This window comes from Anopheles darlingi, chromosome 3 (genome assembly GCF_943734745.1).
Source record: "Anopheles darlingi chromosome 3, idAnoDarlMG_H_01, whole genome shotgun sequence".
NCBI classification, from domain to species: Eukaryota; Metazoa; Arthropoda; class Insecta; order Diptera; family Culicidae; genus Anopheles; species Anopheles darlingi.
Genome location: NC_064875.1, coordinates 68,754,534 through 68,774,548, shown reverse-complemented (window position 1 = coordinate 68,774,548; position 20,015 = coordinate 68,754,534). Strand labels below are relative to the sequence as shown.

The 20,015-nt window shown below is 49.2% G+C and overlaps 3 protein-coding genes across 4 annotated transcripts; 1 reads left to right on the top strand and 2 right to left on the bottom strand.

The window, feature by feature from the left end:
• Nucleotides 1-205: 205 nt before the first annotated feature.
• Nucleotides 206-2,620, bottom strand: LOC125954841 (beta-1,4-N-acetylgalactosaminyltransferase bre-4-like). 2 transcript variants are annotated; one of them, XM_049685479.1, is made up of 7 exons: nt 2,282-2,620; nt 1,783-1,986; nt 1,487-1,689; nt 873-1,419; nt 706-801; nt 501-627; nt 206-458 (listed from the first exon to the last, which is right to left on the bottom strand). In XM_049685479.1, the coding sequence occupies exons 2-7, from the start codon at nt 1,908-1,910 to the stop codon at nt 450-452; spliced, it is 1,110 nt and encodes a 369-aa protein (XP_049541436.1). In that variant the 5' UTR covers nt 1,911-1,986; nt 2,282-2,620; the 3' UTR covers nt 206-449. The 2 variants fall into 2 exon arrangements, with proteins under 2 accessions (XP_049541436.1, XP_049541435.1); XM_049685478.1 differs by having other exon boundaries at nt 206-431.
• Nucleotides 2,560-5,546, top strand: LOC125954808 (apyrase-like). The gene is made up of 4 exons (XM_049685421.1): nt 2,560-2,949; nt 3,099-3,454; nt 3,515-4,102; nt 4,173-5,546. Exons 3-4 carry the CDS (start codon nt 3,746-3,748, stop codon nt 5,454-5,456), a joined length of 1,641 nt encoding a protein of 546 aa, XP_049541378.1. The 5' UTR covers nt 2,560-2,949; nt 3,099-3,454; nt 3,515-3,745; the 3' UTR covers nt 5,457-5,546.
• Nucleotides 5,547-9,183: 3,637 nt separating this feature from the next.
• LOC125954878 (cuticle protein CP14.6-like) lies at nt 9,184-10,314 on the bottom strand. The gene is made up of 2 exons (XM_049685528.1): nt 10,223-10,314; nt 9,184-9,935 (listed from the first exon to the last, which is right to left on the bottom strand). Exons 1-2 carry the CDS (start codon nt 10,232-10,234, stop codon nt 9,540-9,542), a joined length of 408 nt encoding a protein of 135 aa, XP_049541485.1. The 5' UTR covers nt 10,235-10,314; the 3' UTR covers nt 9,184-9,539.
• Nucleotides 10,315-20,015: the final 9,701 nt, after the last annotated feature.

The window sequence follows — 20,015 nt, the reverse complement described above, 5'->3', positions numbered from 1 at the left end:
CAAATGAAGTCCTAACGGTCGGTTTGAAAATAAAAACCGGAACACTGCAGCGCCACCTATCCAAATGCTTGAGCTTTTTAGGGGCTGTAAATTTCGAGCTTTAAAAAGAATACGCGCAGCATAATTTTAGGCAACAAATGATGCTAGCTTTGGAAAACTTCGAGCGGTACTTAAATTCAAAATAACGTCATTTGCAACTCCCCCGGGCCATGGGTTTGAGGAGCTCCAGGAGAGCTAATTTTATTTTTCATTCAAACCTACCGAACACAATGCTGATAGCGAAATACTGCAAAAGAAACATAATAGTCTGGTGTGCGATTAAGTAGCGTCGCTTGGATGCTGGGGTACGTCTTTGCGCTTTGTTGTAGTTTCAAGGGAAATATCTACTTCTATCATAACCCATGTGCCAGGAACGATAATCATCAGCTGCCCTGTAGATTTAATACCACCTAATAGATCTACATTTCAGGATGGAAAAACTATCCATTCAATACACTTACGTCTAATTTGAGCTCTGCGTAAATCCACGTATAAAGAGGCTTGTTTGTAAGGTTTACTAGTCGATAGTGCAACGAGTTTAACCCATCAATGTCGAAGCGCTTTTTACCGTCTGCTAGTACCTCGAGCCTAGAAAGGAGCAAAACATTTGTTTCAGAACCAAGTATAGTTACGATCATATTTGCCATATTCATTATTAACAGTTACATTTTCGGATTCCTTTTCTCCTTCGCATGACTCAGCATCGAGTACCGTGCTATATTACTAGGATAGCGGGCAATATGCAAGCCATAATGTCTCAACCTACGGATGAATGAAAGGATTACGTTGACGATCCACTCTGATAATAAACCGAATGCATTATAAGCAGATACCTGTTTGACAAGTCGTCGTCTTCCGCTCCCCAGCCCCAATAGGAATTGGAATATCCGTTCACCTTCCGGAAATGTTTGCTGCTGATGGCAATGACTCCACCGAAGATTAATTCGTAAGGCAGCTTAAAACCAAACGTATCTACCGCTACCGACATGTGGCGCGGTTGATCGGGACAAGTATAGAGGTTACGGTCATCCAACGGCAACAGATCGATATCGTGGAAAACCAGGCATTCCCAGTTTCGCTGCTTCATAGCCTCCGTAAAGCCGACATTCATAATCGCAGCCTTGTTAAACGTTGAGCCAGGCGTTTGCTCAGCGATGTAAATTCTATAGTCGAGCTGTTGTTTCATGAGAAACTGGTGTAGATTCTTGAGGAAGATCGGCAACTGCTGCTCTCGATTACGATACGGAACAATAATGGCCACTCGATGGCGCGCCATGCAATCGGGTGGTTTATACTGTCCTCCGGGTTGTAGTTTGTTTCTGTATCTATCTTCTATCACGTTCAGCGGTTCGTAAGTGGTATCTACTTTGATTGGCCCCTCTGCGGTTGACAAAAAAAGAGTTAGTTTTGGCTCAATAAAGCAACAAAAGTGACGGTCGCTATTTACCCAGATTTGGGGGAATAGGAGGGCAGATATAGACGGTAAACGTATTAATTAATTCTTGCGGAGCATTTTCTTCTTCCTTGTTGGAACTAGCACCGGGAACAGCGGTCGACTCAGGCGGTTCCGTTGTTGCATTAGTTGTGACCGGAAGAGAGCTGATGTTTTTAGCAACAGTTCCGTTTAACCTCTCTCCGCTAGTGTGCGTTCTGTTTGGTCAAAACATGGAGAGGCGTGTTGTTACATAAAAACAGAATATAATAGTTTCATCTAATATTGCTACAATTTCATTTTATCATTACCCAAAACGTCCTGTTACACTACGAAAGGAGGTCAGATCCAGAGTGTAAATGAGCATATTTAGATATACGAACGAAACAGCGAATCTCAACGCCCATTTGATAATAACCGTACGTTTGAAGACCGTCATGGGTGCAGTGATGCTATTGATTTAATTTGGAAACCCGGAATGGAATGGTATTGATTGTTTGAGTAAGTTTTGTATACTGAAATAGAAAAGAATGATATTTTAAAAACAAGCTGCACCGATTATGAATTCTTAATTAGTACAATGTAACTGGAGTTGGGCTTTTACTCATACCGGTCACTGTATCAGAAAGGTTGCACATGTACTGATACCAAAACGGAATGTCACATTTTTTAAACAAAGCTTCTTTTTAACAGCCGATAAGGCTTTTTGTTGTCGTCTTCAAGCACATGATTATTACATGAAATCGTTGTAATCTAGTCGTTGTAGTGATTTTGTTGCTGAGAAGATGATAAAATAATGTTGTAACTTACCAGCAACCTCGATTGTGTTATTAAGTATTGGAAATGGTGAAGCAGCTAGCCTCCTGAAGCTCGCATGAACTCGTTCAGAACGCACCAGAAACTACCAACCACTGGTAACATCTGGGGCTCCCAATGTATCAATAACAATCCGCAGATCGATTGTTGATACAGTTTTAAATGTGGGGACATCTATGTTTGTATACGAGTCGACGAAGCCAGTTGTTGTCACCTAGGCATAGGTTTTTTTCAAATCTGAAGTGAAAACCTTCATGGTGAACTCCATGGATAAAACAGCTGATAGTCACAATTCGATAGTGACAATATCAATATCTGCAATTATTGCTGAATAAAGTTATGTGCTTGTGGGGAGTTTGATGTGTCGTAGACCATTACGTGTACACGGTCAAAGGTTGACGTGTTTTCGGGACGGGGTGAACAACGCCCGCCGTTCTGGCGCATTAAATGGCACTATATCACTTTACACGCACACACCACATCAAACCGGTTACCGGGTGTTGGAGACCGGAGAAGCTCGAAGATGCCTTCTCGTTCCGATTAGTACTTCAGTACTCAGCGACCTTGAGTGTTGTACTCGCTGAGGTGGCTGATCCGCCTAGACACTAGAAGGCTTCTAGCGAGGCGACCACCTGAAGTTCTTCGAGTGGCGATCATAGATGGTAATGCCATTACCCTGACATCTGACATCGAGAATACGCACGGGTGTTAAGTACGGAGGCACCATAAATGAATCCACACGATACCACTGCTAATGATGGGTTATAAATTGGGGAAACATCTTTTTAATTGATTCCATTTATCCTACTAGAACGAGCTGAGTAAACAGTTGGTGGCCTATAGCGCTGGTGCTGGGTTACCTGGTATCGGCACCCGCTGGCACCGATACAGGAAGAGTGAGAATATCTGCGACAGTTGCCACAGCTGCGTCTCTAGTACGCTCTTCTTTTTTACCGCGTCATTACAATGTGAACATATTACACGAATCGAACGCAGTGTGGCGTCCAGCAGAGGCCATCGTAAAGCATATCGGAGAAAACAACACACCGCTCGTTATCGTTAACCCTTCACGACCTGATTTTGAGACGGCCCACTAGTGGCCCATGGCATGACTGTATCACGTTTAATCCACGTTTCCTTAAGCAATCCTGTCCCGTGGTATTTAGGGTCAGTCGTACCGGGAGCCGCCGATCATAAAACTGACTCTCTTTCTCTCTCTCATTAAAGAGCTGATAAGCTTTACTACCGCCGCCGCCGCCGCCGAAATCGATCAACGTACAATGTTGTTTGTCATTTCGGGCAATAGGTTAACACGTGAGATTATGTATACCGCGGCTTATCACCTGCAGACATTGTGTAATCAGGGCGCGTTTCGTCATATCCTATGTTCTGGGAGTCTATTTAATAGAAGCGGACTGGCCCACTATTGAGGCAGTTCTGTAAATCGAAGCTCCGACGATGGCTGTAATCCGGAAGTGTAGCTCACTGTTGGCAGCAGTTGTGCTGCTGGTGCTGGTAGCAACCTCGGCTCAGGCACAGGAGGATGGTCCACTGTTCCCGCTGTCCATCATCCACTTCAACGATCTGTACGCCCGGTACAACGAGGTGGATCTGGAGGGGTTTGTCTGTATTGGCCGTGAACAGTGCCAGGGTGGCTATGCCCGGCAAGTGTCCATCGTCCGCGAGCTACAGGCCCAGTCCAACCCAACGCTTTACCTGAACTCCGGTGGCAACTTTAAGGGAACGCTCTGGTACTCGGTGCACCGCTGGGAGGTGATTGCGGCCATGCTCAACGTCCTGCCAACCGATGCGATGGTAAGTTAGCTGATCTCGGGACTTTCCAACTGTTATCGACTTCTTATTGAGCCAAAACACGTTTCCTTAGACTCTCGGTCGGTTTGACTTCTTCCATGGACTGGAAGGTCTGAACCCGTTCCTGGCCGCCTCCGAAAGTCCGGTCGTGCTGACCAACGTGGACAACTCGGGCGAACCCTCGTTCACGAACTTTGAGCGCTCGATTGTCGTTGAAAGGGAGGGACGCCGGATCGGTATCCTCGGTGTTATTCTGCCCACCGTGTCCGCCGTCGGTGATCCCGGTAATCTTACGTTCACCAATCCGGCCGCAGCTATCCGCGAGGAAGCGGAACGGCTGGACAGCGAAGGTGTTGAGATCATCATCGTCATCTCGTACAACGGATTCAACGCCGAACGGAACATCGCTCGGGACTGTGGACCGCACGTGGATCTGATCATCGGTGGACAATCGAACACGGTGCTGTTCAGTGGCGAACCGAATGGTTTCCCGCTCGAAGTGGAAGGCGAGTATCCGACGGTGGTATTCCAACCGGATGGACGGCGTGTGCTGGTGGTGCAGGCCGGTTCCTACGGTCGACTCGTTGGCAACCTGACCCTATTCTTCGACGAAGAAGGTGAAGTCGAACGGTGGGAGGGTAATCCGATTTTCCTGTCCGAGGACATTGCCGAAGATCCGGCCGTTCTCAGTGCGTTGGCACCGTTCCGACAGGAGGTGGAACAGATCGGAAACCGTACCGTGGCCGTGTCGGAAGTGGTCATGTCGCGCAGTGATTGCATTACCGGCGAGTGTCCAATCGGAAGCCTCATTACCGATTCGATGGTCCGTGCCTTCTTCCCGGTTTACAATGGTATTGCTCTCCACAATCGTGGTGGCATTCGAGCCGATCTACCTACAGGATCGATCAGCTTTAAGCAGCTGTTCGAGGTGTTGCCCTTCGAGAACCGGCTCTACTCGTTGCTGCTACGTGGCGACTACCTGATCGCTGCCCTGGAACAGAGTGTCCGCAATGCCCAGGTTGTGAATGGGACGGTCGAAGCGAGGAATCTTCTGCAAGTTTCGGGTCTACGCGTGACGTACCGGATCAACAACCCACCGGGACGACGTCTGGTATCACTGGAAGTGCTTTGCCAGCAGTGTACGGGCGAGGTGTACGAACCGGTCAATCCGTTCCGTGAGTACCGTGTCGTTGTAAGTAGTTTCCTCGTTGAAGGCGGCGACGGATTGACGGTTTTCCCTCGAGAAGGCCAAGAGGTCGAGGAAGGACCCGTGGATTTGGATGCTCTGGATGAGTACATCGGGCAACTGTCACCGATCAACTCGGTTGGGGGTGATCGCATCCGTTTCGTGTTTTAGGTCACGATAAGGGTGATTGCGTTAACCGTTTGCTGTATTATCGTTAGTAGATAAGATCGAAATAAACTCTTCTAGCACAGTGTTAGAGACTAGACCTCAATCATGCGTGTTGCGTGTGTGTGTTGGGGCACTGCTGGGGTAATCTGGCGTGAGAAGGCATCTTACATAAGCTCCCATCCAATTCAATCCAACTGCTGTAGCCGCTCACCAGCATTTCACATTCATACGCAGAATTCAAAAGAAAGATGCCCGGTTGTTCCTAGAAGCTTCGGCGGTCTTCGCTCCTGTTGTCGCCCCCAGCATGGCCATTCAAGCCCTCAGCTCTTGTGTATGCAAATGGCAAAGCGAAGCATTCGGCTTCGTTCGGACCAAACGGTCTTGATTGACTGGCTGATACAAAGCCCCCTCCACCTCGGGATGATCTCTCTGTCACTCTGCCAGGCACCAAGAAGCAGCCGCCAAAGCCACGGTTCGGCGGCGTCAAAGGTGAACTAATCTGCAAGCGTTGATCGCGCTGTCACCACCAGGCCAGACCAGGCCAGAAGAGCCGGCCGAGTTATAAGAGAAGCGCTTTTGCATGCGGCGTACTGGCGGCACTTATAGATGAGCGCGTGATTGTGTATGGCAGCGGTCTGTCACCTCACGTCACCACGTCACAAAAAACCGCAACACTCGGGATGAATCAGCTTGGTAAAATGGCGACCAGTTTCCGCATCATTGGTGCGCGAAAGGTCAGCGTTGGAGGGGCCGATGGGGCGACATTTCTTAGAATGAAGAACTGAGGCCGGTGACGAAGAATGTGTCCGCACGGCAGGAATGTTGCTGCTGCTGCTGTTTAATATTTTGAGGTTAGCATGGGGTCAATAAATCGAGAGTTTTAAAGACATTCGTTTGTGGACTTTATTCTAGTTACCGCGGGCGAGCGCGCGCGCTGTGGAATGATGAACGCTTCGCACGTGCGTCTGGCGCGTCCCCCACTCTCCAGTGGTTGCGTCATGCGTCTCGACGTATCTCGCTCGTACCTCCAAATGAGAAAGCAATCGGATCTCAATGGCAGATCACAATGAAGATATGTGATATTTTATTATTAATCATCTTCCATTCCTTTTACAACCATACCAGACCTGGCTTCAAGAAGCATTATCTGCCTGCATAGCAGTTTAGTTTCATTCGCTGCAGCGAAGCAACACCGTTTTGCACACTACTTTATGCACGGTGCGGTGCTGGATGTGCGCTTCTCCGAATATTCCATCGCCCACGCCTTGCGCTGTTGGCGGAGGTCACCGGATGACACCAAACCCAGCTCGCTGAAGAAGACGGTGGGGGCAAAAGCATCATTAACCACTCGTGTACTCGCGTCTGGGTTCAGGCCAATCGGTTCGTTTCGATGACGATTTATATCCCGCCGTGCCGTGTCAGGGGTCTTGAATCGCTGCAGTTGTGTGGTGTGTGTGTGTTGGTCAGCCGCCTTTACATTTCGGTTCATTCAACTAAATCAGGCCTCAATCGTCCCCCGAAAAGTCCAGGCACCCTCTGGAGTTATTGCACATATTTCTCCCTCGCTCTCTAGAGATATGTTTTGACCTCTCAGCGGGTGCGGTCGGGATCCTGTGAAGGAGATAAGTAGAGATATCCACGTGAAGCAGTTGATTGATTATCTGTTTCACGCTTTGTTTGGTATCCAGGGCAACGTGAGCTGTAAGCGAGTCCCCTTTCGTTGATGGTGGTCTTTGGTTTAGAAGCAAAATTGGTTGCACAAACTTTCTCACTTACATACTTATCGGGTGCTATAATCGACGAGTCATCTTGGCCTGCCACAGAAGATTCCTCCACCGATTCCTGCTGCACAAACTATGCTTATCGAAATGCATATTACTTTGAATATCAATGCAACGTTTCTGCTGTTCAACTTGAATTCTTGTACCACAATTCGATAACTATTCCTATTGACTCCAATGGATGCTAGATGGTTGCCTAAACGAATCGGGTTACTATGACGCAATTCTTTTGCAAGAATTTTTCACTAACAGACATTCTATCAATAGCTTGTCAGCAGATTCATTTTGCATATTTATCGTTATGATAAGGTGGTCCCATCACGTCTTAAAACCCGTTTAACACATCCAAGTTACGAGAATTCGTAAACTAATCGCACACCTGAACAGAAATGCAGAAAAAAATCTATTTTTAATCACAATCGCTTATCAATTGCTGTCAGCGAGTCGCAGGGGGATACACGGTGCGGTGGTTCATCGATCAACTTCCCCGCAGCCCGAGGGAGGCTAAAAGCGGATCCGAAACCGGATTCAAATATTCGAGGAGAACTACTTCTAAGTGGAGGCTCCAAACCAAATTCCATTTTTGTCGCCGTCACGCCCCGTGTGACAGGTTTGTCGCTCAAAATACTCGTCCTCAAATCAAATCCTTGGCACCAAATATGGATTCGTCGTTTCGTTTCGAATGCTTGAATCCGATCCGATAATGCCACTTGAAGCGATGAGCGAGTTCAGAGTTGAGAGAAGATGGGTTGACCATCTCGATTCGGGACGCCCTCGACCCAGCCCCAAGTCAACAGCAGGATTCCATCGAGGAGGAGGGACAGGAAGGTTGTATAACACCCATAGAGCACGCGCGCTGCGAGCGGCATCGGTCACATGGCTCTGCGGAGTGTGAAAGTGAAAGTTATCGTTCGCATCATTCATCATCTCGAAGATGCAGATCAAGCGAAGAAGCGGTGCAATTCACGTCCTCCACACACAGCATTACGTCAGGAGGTGCCGACGTGGATGTGGCTGTGAATGGGAGATGTTTCGGCAAAACCTTGACCTTGATTGCGCGAGCGCGATCCACCGTCAATCCGGCTAGGAAGTGGAATCGTCAAGAAGAGCAACACGACAAGTGCCTGAAGAATGTGGCCACTACTGCAAATGCCACGTGCCCGCGAGTGAAACGTGAGCGTGAGAATGGACGAAAAAGATGTCCCATGGGGGGGGCTATAAATAGCGGATCGAGCATTTGATCGAAGGTCCTGACCGGTTCCAGCTTTCCGCTTTCCACGGCGGTCCGCTCGGTGGCCTTTTGACGGTCGCTGATGTGGTGAGTGGTTCGTACATCACCGTTGATGTTCTCGAAGCTCACTAGCTCGCTCTACACTAATCGATCGTTTAACATTTCGATGGGCTAGCGTGCTCGACGGTCGGTCACTTTACGATCATCAATCCGAGAGGCTTAAGGCTACACGTGCGTACTAAAGCGCTTAGACGAGATCCGGTGGGGACGAATAAACGTTCGTTTGATCACAGCCAGAGTGCGCGAGCAAGAGACAGAGAGAGAGAGAGAGAGAGAGAGAGAGAGGGAGAGAAGATCACGGTCGTCCTCTGGATCGAAGATGGGTCGACCTAGATGACTTAAGCCTTCCGAGCCTTGACGCATCATCGGTGGCAAAGCGCATCCAATTAAAGCTGGCTATAAATCAATTACAGTAGCACACACACACACCAGAGGCTTTAAGCTGTCCTAATGTGTATGACTACTAGATGCGTATGCTAGGCCTGCTGTTACTGCTGCTGTTGCTGCTGCTGTTGCTAATGGCAAATGGATGGCAATCGGAGTCATCGTCAAGAGGAATCTGCGCAATGTTCCGCAAGTTCCTTGAACATCGGATTATGGAATGGCAAAGACCTGGTCGCAAGGCATGAACCGAACAAATGCACAATAGACGAAGATGTTAATTTTTTGTCAGTTGTTTTATTTACAAACTAGAAACGGACTATTTACATACGTTGTTTCGTGTCTGTATGTTTTGTGGCGTTTGGTGGGGCGAGGGGGATACAATAGAAAAAGGGTTGTAAAAGGGAATTTAAGAGCATTCGAGAAGAAACAGAGAAGTGAAAAAGAGGAAAAAGTGGGAAGGTGCTTCTGTGTGTGTGTGTTACGTGTAGTATGTAAGTGTGATTTGGTCCTGTGGACCAAAAGGAGTATGTTTCAGGTATTTGTGTTCCGATATGCGCGAACACTTTTTGGGTGTAGACAGGGGCGAGGGAGGTAACTAGTGGTAGGCAAGGGGTGGGGGGTAGGGATGGCTTAGCCGCTCAGCCGAGCGATGGCAGCATCGAGAGCATCCAGGCTGAAGTTCGGGTCATCACGCGGCGGGTTGGCGCGGATCTGCTGCAGCGTCTTGAGGACGTGCTCGGGAGCGGGTCCATCGACGGGCAGGTGGGCACCCTGTGGCTGGAAACCGTTCTCATCGGCCACGTACGTCACCTGGTACTGGGCACCATCGTCACCGGTGTACGAGTAGCTACCCTGGGCCGACTGGCCACCGATGCCGCTCTCCTGCGCCTGAATACCGTTGCTCGTCTGGTACCGATGGTTGTACGAACCGTCCGGGTTGATCACGGAATCGTACTCCACGACCTGGGCCTGCGCATCCTGGGGGTTCTGGGCGGCAGCCACGGCAACTACGGCGGCGAGGACGAACTACACAGTGACAGGAGAGGGAAATGAGAATCAATGAGCGCTTGTAAACAGGCACAGGGTGATCAAGCTCCTAGTGTTCAACACAGGATAACGGCAACGAGTCCCAAGGCACAAGTATCCTGGACCGAAAAATCGATCTCACACTAAAAACCAGGACCACAGAACCACTCGCACACACACACAGGCATTCGTGTAATATTCACTGTTCTGTATGTTCTCGAACGATCGGATTCGTTTTCACTCCGTTTGTTTGTCGAAAGCACTCGAAAGCCACTCGGAGGACTCACCAGCTTGAACATTTTGACGAGAATTGGATGCTGCTGCTGCTGCTGAGGGCTGAGATGTGGCTTGATAAAAGCTAATTCGAGGACTGATAGCAATTATCGAGCGTCGGAGCGCTTTTATAGTGAAGCACGCAGCTCTGGCGGTTCGGCTTCTGGCGGGCACGCTGCTGGTTCACACCCAACTCGCATGTCTCTCTCTCCTTCTCTCTGTCTGGATGTGTCTCATTCGGTCGCCCGCATCGAAAAAGGGGGGGAGAGATGGCCAACAGCAGCAGAGAATGCCATCGCGCGGCGCCGACCGAGTGGTGGCATCTTCAACCGCAACCTTTCGTAGGCCACGCAAACACACACATATACACAGCCTCACGGTACCATTCTGCGAGTACGCAGAGGCGACTGTCGGTCGGTCGCTTGCTTGCCTCTCGGTTTTCTCGGGCGCCATCCGCGGATCCCTTTACTCCAACGTCTCGGTGACGAAGTGGGAGTCGCGTTACGCTCTTTGCGATCCAGCGATGGCCCCCCCCCCTTCCCCCGCGGGACGGGGTTGCGTTAGTCAAATTCGATGCGAGTACGCGAGAGTTGTCGCGAGATCTCTCATTGTACGCGTCCACGAGAGCGGAACTGAAGATTCGGGATTTTTGCGGAAAACTCACTCGCACTCGCGGACGAGAATTGTTAAATTTCCACCGAGGAAAAAGGGGTGAGAGGGGATGGATGCCATTCCCCCCGGACACCTCGGACTAATGAGCTGGCGTGAGCGCGAATTGCAAGAAGGCAAAGTGAGACGAGTGCGTGACCTACTGGGCACCGTGGTCGGCATCCAATCGGAAATCGATGCCCATGCTAAAGATGGTGATGATGATGATGATGGTGATGATGATGGACCTTAATGAGGATGTTTTCTTAGATTAGTTCCATCGCTTCGCTTCATCATTCCATTCGCTCGTTCGCTCACTCGTCTGCTCCGCTCTCGATCGATTCGATCGGTCGATCGGCAGGGACCCTTTTACTTTCACGAATTGCACGACGATCCTCACGACAGGTCGGCAGCTCATTCGAAATGCCATTGAGTTGCGGTACGGTGGCGTGATTATGCGTCGAACGCGTTACTATTCAAGATCAAGGTGACGTGCGGTAATACGGTATGGGATAACAGGTGTAATCCGGTTTCCATGGTAACGATCATGGGTAGTATATGTTGGGTTCGAAAATGTTTTCTGAATTTTTTACACCATCAAAAAATCTTCCAACATTTTTTTCTTTCGACTTCCTGTTCGCTGATCTCAAAGCTCGTTGTTTCGAAAACGAAAAATGGCCATGAATAATACATTTCCCCGCCCAACACATCCCTGGACGCACGTGCTGGTGGTGTTTGTGATGAGGGAATGAACGATCGAACGGACTGCCGCTTCGCGCTTTGACAAGGTGGCGCACAAGCCGTACATCATAAAAATAGCTCATCAACATCGAAAAAACGGAGTCCGAAAAACCGGTACCCACCGGGGTGATATGGCGAGAGATGTCTCTCTAGATTATATTATTTTCAACCCGGGCCGCAACCCCCCGGGTCGGTGGGAGGCGAGGTGCGTGGCCTGCGTGTGGTTGGCATGAAACGAGACAGTAAAAACAAAAAACAAAAAAAAACCATCCGCCTGTTCACACCGTCACCGGTCGGCGTAATCTAATCCTCACGATCGAAGAAGTTATTGAAGATCTTCACACACATTTCCGCCACCGGCAGGGCAACCGGGTGACACACCACCACCACCATCACCACAATCCAATTGGAGGATTGGAGGAGATCCATCCGAGATCCAATCGAAACTGAATACCACCGAACGAACCCTTCAAGGGTAACTGGTGATAAGCATCTGCTAGGAGTTGGTTGGTATTGGAAAAACAAACGTCCCTCCCCCTCCCAGGGGGTGGTGTCTGATTAGAAGCTCCTGAGGTTTGAGGTGCCAACTGGTACAGAGCCTTCTATCTAGTGCAACTGGCAAGTGAATGGAGGCTCCAGGGCTTCAATACACCAAATCCCATACGCCACACTTGGTGCGGTTGTTAATCGATACGATCGGATGGCATCCACCCCCCCTCCACCCCACCCCGCGCCCTTCCTTTGCCCACCTGTAACGTGCTCAAGGTCGTGGCTATAAATGCCAAAGCAAACACACCGGTTCCCACCAACACGGATATCGCTGCATGCGTCGATCGCATGTAAAGGCCCCACTCCCCCCCGCTTGTACTCCCCACTTTGTAATGAAAGAAGATGGCCCAACCATCACCATCGACCACCATCATCAATCCCGCTCGCTCTCTCTCTCCCTCTCTATGGCGGGCGCGCGTTTAGCTACCGGCTAGTTCGGCCTCAGCTCAAGCGGCCGCCGCCATCGTGTGTTTATCATAATTTTGGAATAAATTTTGAATATTTCATCATCTGCCTAGGAGCCGGAGAGGACCAGGCTGTCCGGAATGGCTCGGCGCGTCAGCGATGTAAGCGATTTCCTGGCCGGCCAAAAACGGTTCGAACCGAATGCGCTACCCAACTATGGTCGACGGACAACTGGCAAAGGAATGGGAAAGAAAGTTGCACAAGCAGGTGGCTGGGAGATAACAACATTTTTGGGTACCGAGATCACGCGAAACCATTTCCAGAATCCGTCTCTTCTGGGTTGGAATTCCAAAATCGCTAGATTTTAGATCCAGCACCACCAATTACCACATCGGAGCTAATCGCACTATTATTCGACTGCTTGCACTTTCTAACACAAAAGCGCTAATTAATTGATAGCTGGACCTGGACGGAGCTTTGGACACGCGCGCCATCGTGGCCACCTAATCTTGACCACAGCAGCGGGCCACCGAATGGGAGTTCATTAAGGGTGGCACCACCACGGGGCTAGCGCGCAAGAGGAGCGATTGTTTGCATAAAAGCATTGTATTTCGGTGGTTTCCCCCTTCTCCCCTCCAGAATGCAAGAACTGTGGAGCATCGCAGGAGGCTGGAAGGCGAGTTTGAATGACGAAATGCCTGGTGTTCATTCCCAAGATGCGGGGTACGTTTGCATGTTTATGATTTTCCCGCTGGTACAACAATAAGCTAATTTTTAATTTTCTAGAGAAAGAGAGAGAGAGAGAGAGAAAAAAAAGAAAGAAAAAAAAAAAAGAGAGAGAGAGAGAGAGAGAGAGAGAGAGAGAGAGAGAGAGAGAGAAATGGCGATGGCAAAAAGCGTGTCACGCGTTACCCGGGCAATCGAGGGGACAAAATGCATCAAAAGACTGCAATGCCACCGGACAGCAAAACAGCAAGCGACGAACCTCGATTCGGTGACCCTTTCATCGATCCGATGACACTGAGCTGCTTGGTTCGCTTGGATACAACAACCCAAAAATGAAATCAACATGCCAGCATACTTTTAGATGCTGCTGCAGCACCTGCTTGCAGTAAGCACTGTCGGCATGGGACCGGAAAGTAGCTCACTGTCATCGCTGTCATTATTGTCAATTATCATTAGTCCGATGGCATGGAGGCGCATAATTTGATTCTCAGGTACAAAGTTGAAACCGGGGGGCGAGGAAAAAGCAAATGCAATCTTCTCTGCCCAGATAATTCCCCGGGAGTGGCCGTTGAACACGATTAAGTTATCAAGCCCCCCGAAAAAATGATTATCGATTCGTGTTCGATCGTAATCATCATAAAAAATTGAAAAGGCGGTGGCGGCGACGACAGCTTAAATGACCGGCCTGTGCACTCCGATGGCCGATGGGTTTAATCGGTGAATCTTAAAAATTAAATTAAATCAGCATCAAACCAGTGACCGAACCAGGGCGGATCGTGACAGTTCGTTGCGGGTTGCGTGTCAAGATGCGACCCTAGCGAGGGCGCGCACGTTCGGAGGGCCACCCTACCTCGAAGATTGGCCACACTGTCATGTGAGGTCAATGCAATCATGCCAGTGACCGGTCGGTTTGGTCGCGCTCGGTATGGAAGCAGGATAATTGATGAATTTTTGGAAGTTTTTTTTTTTTTTTTTGTTTTGGAGGAATACTCCCTCCGCTCGCTGAAAGGTCACCACCATTGCAAGGATCCCGCGTAGTATTGATGAAACTATTTTCGGCAACCGGTTGACCGCGGTGGATGAAGGGTTATGACATTTCGGCATCGGCTTTCCACTTACTCCGAGGAAGCGTCGAGCCGATACGGGTAGTCCAGGTGTCTTTTTTATTGTTTTTTTTTTGGTCACCAGCAATTAGCCAGCAGTCAAGTGCACTTGTCCTTGCACACACACACTCACGCACACCAACCCGGGGTAGAGTAAGTGAAGAAGAGATGAATCCGAATCTCCTTTTGCAGCACATTCTAGCGTGCGATTCGAACACTTTCGTCAGACGGTGGCGACGACGACAACGACTCCGGTGAGGAGGTCCGCGATGTGAGACGCACCTGAGGCGTCTAGCTGTTTGACATTTTCTACGAAAATGCGCGGCTGGCCGGCCGGCGCTATTGGGCGCATCGAGTAACGAGCGCATCTTGCACGTTGCGCGCATCATCCATCCACTGCTGGCAAATCAATTCTCTCTCTCTCTGTCTGTCTGTTTGGCGGTCTCATCCCATCGCGAGTGGCTAGTAACGAGCGCGCCCTCGGTTGCGCTCGACGGTGGCCTTGAATCCAAAAATTGACATTTACACCGGTGACCACAGTGCAGCGAGCATGCCATGCCATACGATGCCGTGGCGATGGTTCAGGTTAGTGTCACAGTTCACGCAGCAGGCCATGGCAACCGGCCGATTTTCAAGGGGGTGAAATGGCAACCCCCAAAAACTGACCTTTTTCCCCTCTTTCTTTCCCTTTCTTTCTTGGCACCAGAGGCACGAGAGTGCAGCCTCCATCTACTCCACCTCCTCCTCCTCGTCTACGCCCAACACTGTCCTGTCTGCCACCAGTGAGTGAGGCCAGACGTTGACGTGAGTCCCCGACTGTCACGCCATGCCATGTCAGCTGAGCGCATCCAAGAAACCCAAGAAACCATCCGATGATCCGTTGTCAGATTCAGGGTCGGATGCGGAAATCGGTACGATGATGCCGCTGCTGATGCGTTTCGGATGTCTCGCACGCAACATGCCGAAGCAGCAGTCGAAGCGTCAGAGACTCCCAGTTTTTTTTTTGTCGGCCTCGGTGCGGTGGGTAATTTTATGAAAATGTCTCGTTATGAAATACGCGTGTGCGTGTATTGCGTCAAATGGAGAGCGCGCAAACGTCGTCGTCGTCGTCGTCGTGGAAGGGAAGTCCCTCACATACACTAGCTAGTAAGCTGGTTGGCTCTAACTGTGAACATAAATCATTTTGTTTGACCTTTCGCTACTGCCGTTCAGTTGCTGCCGGGGTGTTTGGTGTTTCGGCGACGATGTCGGCAGCGATCCGTCGCGATTGAAGTTTACTCAACCCGCGAGGCGAGCGGGCGCGCGCGCCACCGATCGTGCCGAAAATGGATGGTTTAATTTATGCTTAATTGAGTGTTTGACTACCCCCGTACTCTTTGCTCCCAGCTTCCCTGTTATAACACCTACACTAATGAAGGGAGCAAATAAGCAAATTGACAGCGACCACTTACCGTGCCTTATCCGTCCTGATTTTGCTGCTTGTTTTTAAAAGATGCAATCTCATTGAGTAGCGGGTAGGAGGAGAGAAGAAAGATGATCTTCAAGGTATGCGAGATCACTGCAATATCCTTGCGCCATCGGCATTTCCGGGGAAACGATTGATTCATCTTGCGTTCTCTCGGCTCTTCGGATGCTCCAATTTTCTAATTGGCCGGTTAGCACCTGGTGTTTGAGGTCACTGCAAGTAATCGTTTCTAACGAGATTTCGCTAATCGTTTCCCCAACTTGCTGCTGCTCACATGCAGAGGAGGCGACCGGCTGAAACCGAATTTGAATTTCACTTTCAACCCTGAGCAACCAGAGAAAGAGAGAAAGAGAGAGATTCCCCAAGATAACTCACTGTTGGTTGCCTGAAGAGCGTTAAGCGCTGCAGCAGCATCATCTCTGCGTCTCTTGGAATCTATGTATGCATGCGAGACCTTCACCCCAGCTTCACCTACCATGGGAGGCTGCTCATCACCTCAAGCAGCCGGTTCAACGGCGAGTGTTAGTCGCCGGAGTTTATCGGATTTACTTTGGACTCGCGTGCAGAGCATTAGCAGCGCAATGCATCAGCAACTGCCCACTGGTCGATTGGATGAAAAAGTATATGATACTCAGCCATTTGTCACGCCGCGTCACCTTCCCCCTCCACCCTTTTTTCTGCTCCTTCCCTTGGCGTCGTGAGCATTCGCAACAATGTAGCTGCTCATTAGCGAAGATATTTATTCGCGGAATCCGCGGTTCAAGGTGGCTTCGGATCGGGATACCGGCTTAGAATTGCTGTGAGAAGCCACACATATACACACGGGCACACTTGAAGTAACCCAAATAATTATTCTAGAATCTTGTTCTTGTCCTACATCCTCATCCTCGTCCATTGAAGCAAAAATAAAAAAATCGAAACGCGCCCAGCGCGAACGTTACATCACGGCACAATCTGCGTGCCGGCAATAACCCGGACCGGACATTTAATCTTGTTGCCACCGAAGCCAAAGTGGAGAGCGAAGTGAAAAGAGTGAAGATTCCCCCAACGGACCGGCATCGTCGTCGTTGTCGTGGTCGTCGGCATCATCTTCATTCGTCGTCGATGACCTGGTTCAACTTTACCGCACCAACCATTACACCCAACCCCCAAAAGGTGCGATAGGGGTGGCGTGTTGGTTGCAGTTTAATTCTGTGGCCCCCTTCCTCCACTTTGCGTTCTCCTGATACCGTCATGCACTTTTCGCAATCCGCTGCGTGTCCGCCCTCCGTGTCCATGGCATCGGAGTGTCATCATCATCATCATCATCGTGGTCACTGGTCGCCAACGCAGAACGGGCCACGCTACGCAAGGGGGAAACCCGAAACCGGTCAGTTGTTTGATAGTCAAACGGGGGAGGGGGCAATCCGGGGTTGATTTGGTTGTGTGGTAAATCACTTTACACACCACTTGGTCTAGTGCGGTCTCGCCACCGGTGATGCGTCCCTTTTTGAGGCATTACTTATGCACATAATGCTGTTTTGGGAGCCTTTTTACTATGGCACATTGTTTGGTTTCATTGTTGTAGGTTGTTATGTTCCGCCATAGACCAGGGACTTATGCTTCTCATCATTATCATTACAATGTAACGTCGCATTTGGATGAAGCAGTGGTGAGTAATGTTTTCAGATGATAAAAACTATTGGTAACAAATTCATTTTTTCTTTGGTCGCTTTCGGATTACTTATTCATAAATTACAAACATGGATACTTAGCTCGCTATGTGTGGAGATCTACTGCAGGATACGAAAATCGATCGTCGGTTGTAATGCCGGATGAGGGAGTGATGAACGCACTGGTTTGCAAATCGCTATATTGCCTCGTAGGTCCAAGGCCGATATGTTTGCAAATGAAGCTATTCGAATGATGAATATTAGAAGTCTTTCTGTTAAAGGATATCATCTTTGCTTTACGAAAAAATTGGTTGTTATGGAGATAGAAGCGGCATTATTTAAGACTGTTTCGCATCGTCAACGTAAACGTAAAATGAAATGTCAAATTGCTTTTGCAGGCTTGACAAACGAAGAAGAAACTTTTTACTAGTTTTCACACATAAACTGGATTGTGTTAAAGTTTACGTGGCGAATTTACGCGAAGTATTCGCTTCGTGTGGTGCGGCCTAACGACTACTATTCAGCATTCAGCCGCTCACTTGTGTGGCGCCTTCCACTATGCGCCGGTCGTTTGCTGGAGCTTCTCGCCCGTCGCAGCTTCTCGGATCAAAAGCTCATCTCTCGCCCCACTTGACTGACGTCACCATTTGAAAGCGAGTGGCTAAGAAACCCCCTCCTTCTCCTCTTCACGCATGCTGCCTTTTCACACCATTGATGGTGTTGTCTGGTCAATCCACTTCAGCTTCAGCGAACAGCGACAGAATTTGGCGTGAGATTTGTATGCCTATGTGAATTCGATACGCACTCCGACGGTAAACTGTAATCCTCCTTGGTCAATACACCTCGCTGGACACCAGAATACAGATCGAGTGGATGACACCCGGTTCCTTTCCTTGGCATGTGCTAAAAGGCTTCATCGCAATTCAATGATTTCGTTCGCCTGTTGTGATTTGTAACTGTCGACTGACGCACTCAACACATCCTAAAATGCCGGATGCAAATGGCGATCGAGGTATTGAGACATTACGCTCGAACGCTCAGAACGGGTTATCGGATCCGCTCCGAGAATAAATCGTTTCCAGCAAACTAATCAGCGTTGATAAATGGTCAAAGTGTAGCCGGCCAAAATCGTCGCTCGTTAGTTGGTTAACCCGATTTAGACGGTATCGCGTGCTGCCGGACACACCGACGGAGTAGAACCGTCGCCGGCAGCGTGATCGTGCGGTTTTTCTTCATTCAAATCAGCCTATTTAACGGTTTCCGGTGTGAAATGGAGAACAGAAAACGAACGAGAAACAGATCACCACTTTGGCAAAAGTGGCGGATTCGGTGGACAGGATTAGGCAAAGGTCAAATCGATCGATTACATTCTACTTCTCTCTTTCTCTCTCTCTCTCTCTCTCTCTCTCTCTCTTTTTCTCTTTGTCTCTTTTTCTCTCCCTTTGACCTTTGTTAAGTGGTCATTGATGCGATTAGAACTGGTTAGTTTATAAAATGGGGGAATTTGTTGTAAATTTTATCATCGACCAGCACGATAACTGTTGCCATTTACGGACGGAACAACCCCATTATCCCTTCAATTAGCGATGCTCCTGGTCATGGTCGTGTGGCCATTAGACGGTGATTAATCATTCCACTCTTATTCCCGGTGCACCTGACACAATCAACATAGATTAACACCGGTTTGCTACTCTAATTCAATTAATCTTTCCTTTGCATCGCGAACGGCCTTCGAAGGACCGCAAAGAAAAGACTCCGATTGACCGAGTTGTAACGAGTGGCTCGACATCCGACGCACAGCGATTAAGATAATATTCGTGAGCTTTCGATTTCCTTCCGCCCGTTGGTCGAGGGCGAGAGTGACAGTTTTCATTCTTTCATAAGCAGCATAATGAACTGCATAACATACTCCTCTGCATCGATGGCAATGAAGTGTCGTTTTATGTGAGTTTTAGGTAAATTCGTGCCACCCAACAGCCAGGTGTCGACGTCAATGCACAAACCATCAATCAAACTGCCAATAGTGTCGGTGGCCCAACGGTGGCCGGGATACCCGGGGGATATCCCGCAGAGCACGATCCAAAACGGACGATTTATGCTTATGATGTTGGCCGCCGATGCCAGCAGCGTGCTTAAAAGCGTATCGTATTTCACGATCGATGCTGCCGTTGCTGCTGCTTACCATCCTAATGTGACGCCCGTAGGTGTCGTGTCGATGGCTGGTCGGTGGCATATTGACTTCTCTTAAATGATACCATTTCAAATCAATAACCAGCGCGACACCACTGGGTGGGCGTCTTGACTGGTCTGGAGGCGTGCTATAAACTAAGGAACTTAATTAGCAGCTCCATGCTGCCGGACGTAGCACCATGCGGAGCGTTTACAAAGTGCCTTGAGTGCCCAGAAGATGGGCCAATTAGTTGTGCTGGAATCGGTTTTATCGATAACATAAATGCCTTTTGCGGGGTTTGGTTTTATACAAATAAATTTATTTTTTATCGAATAGGTATCAGGTTAA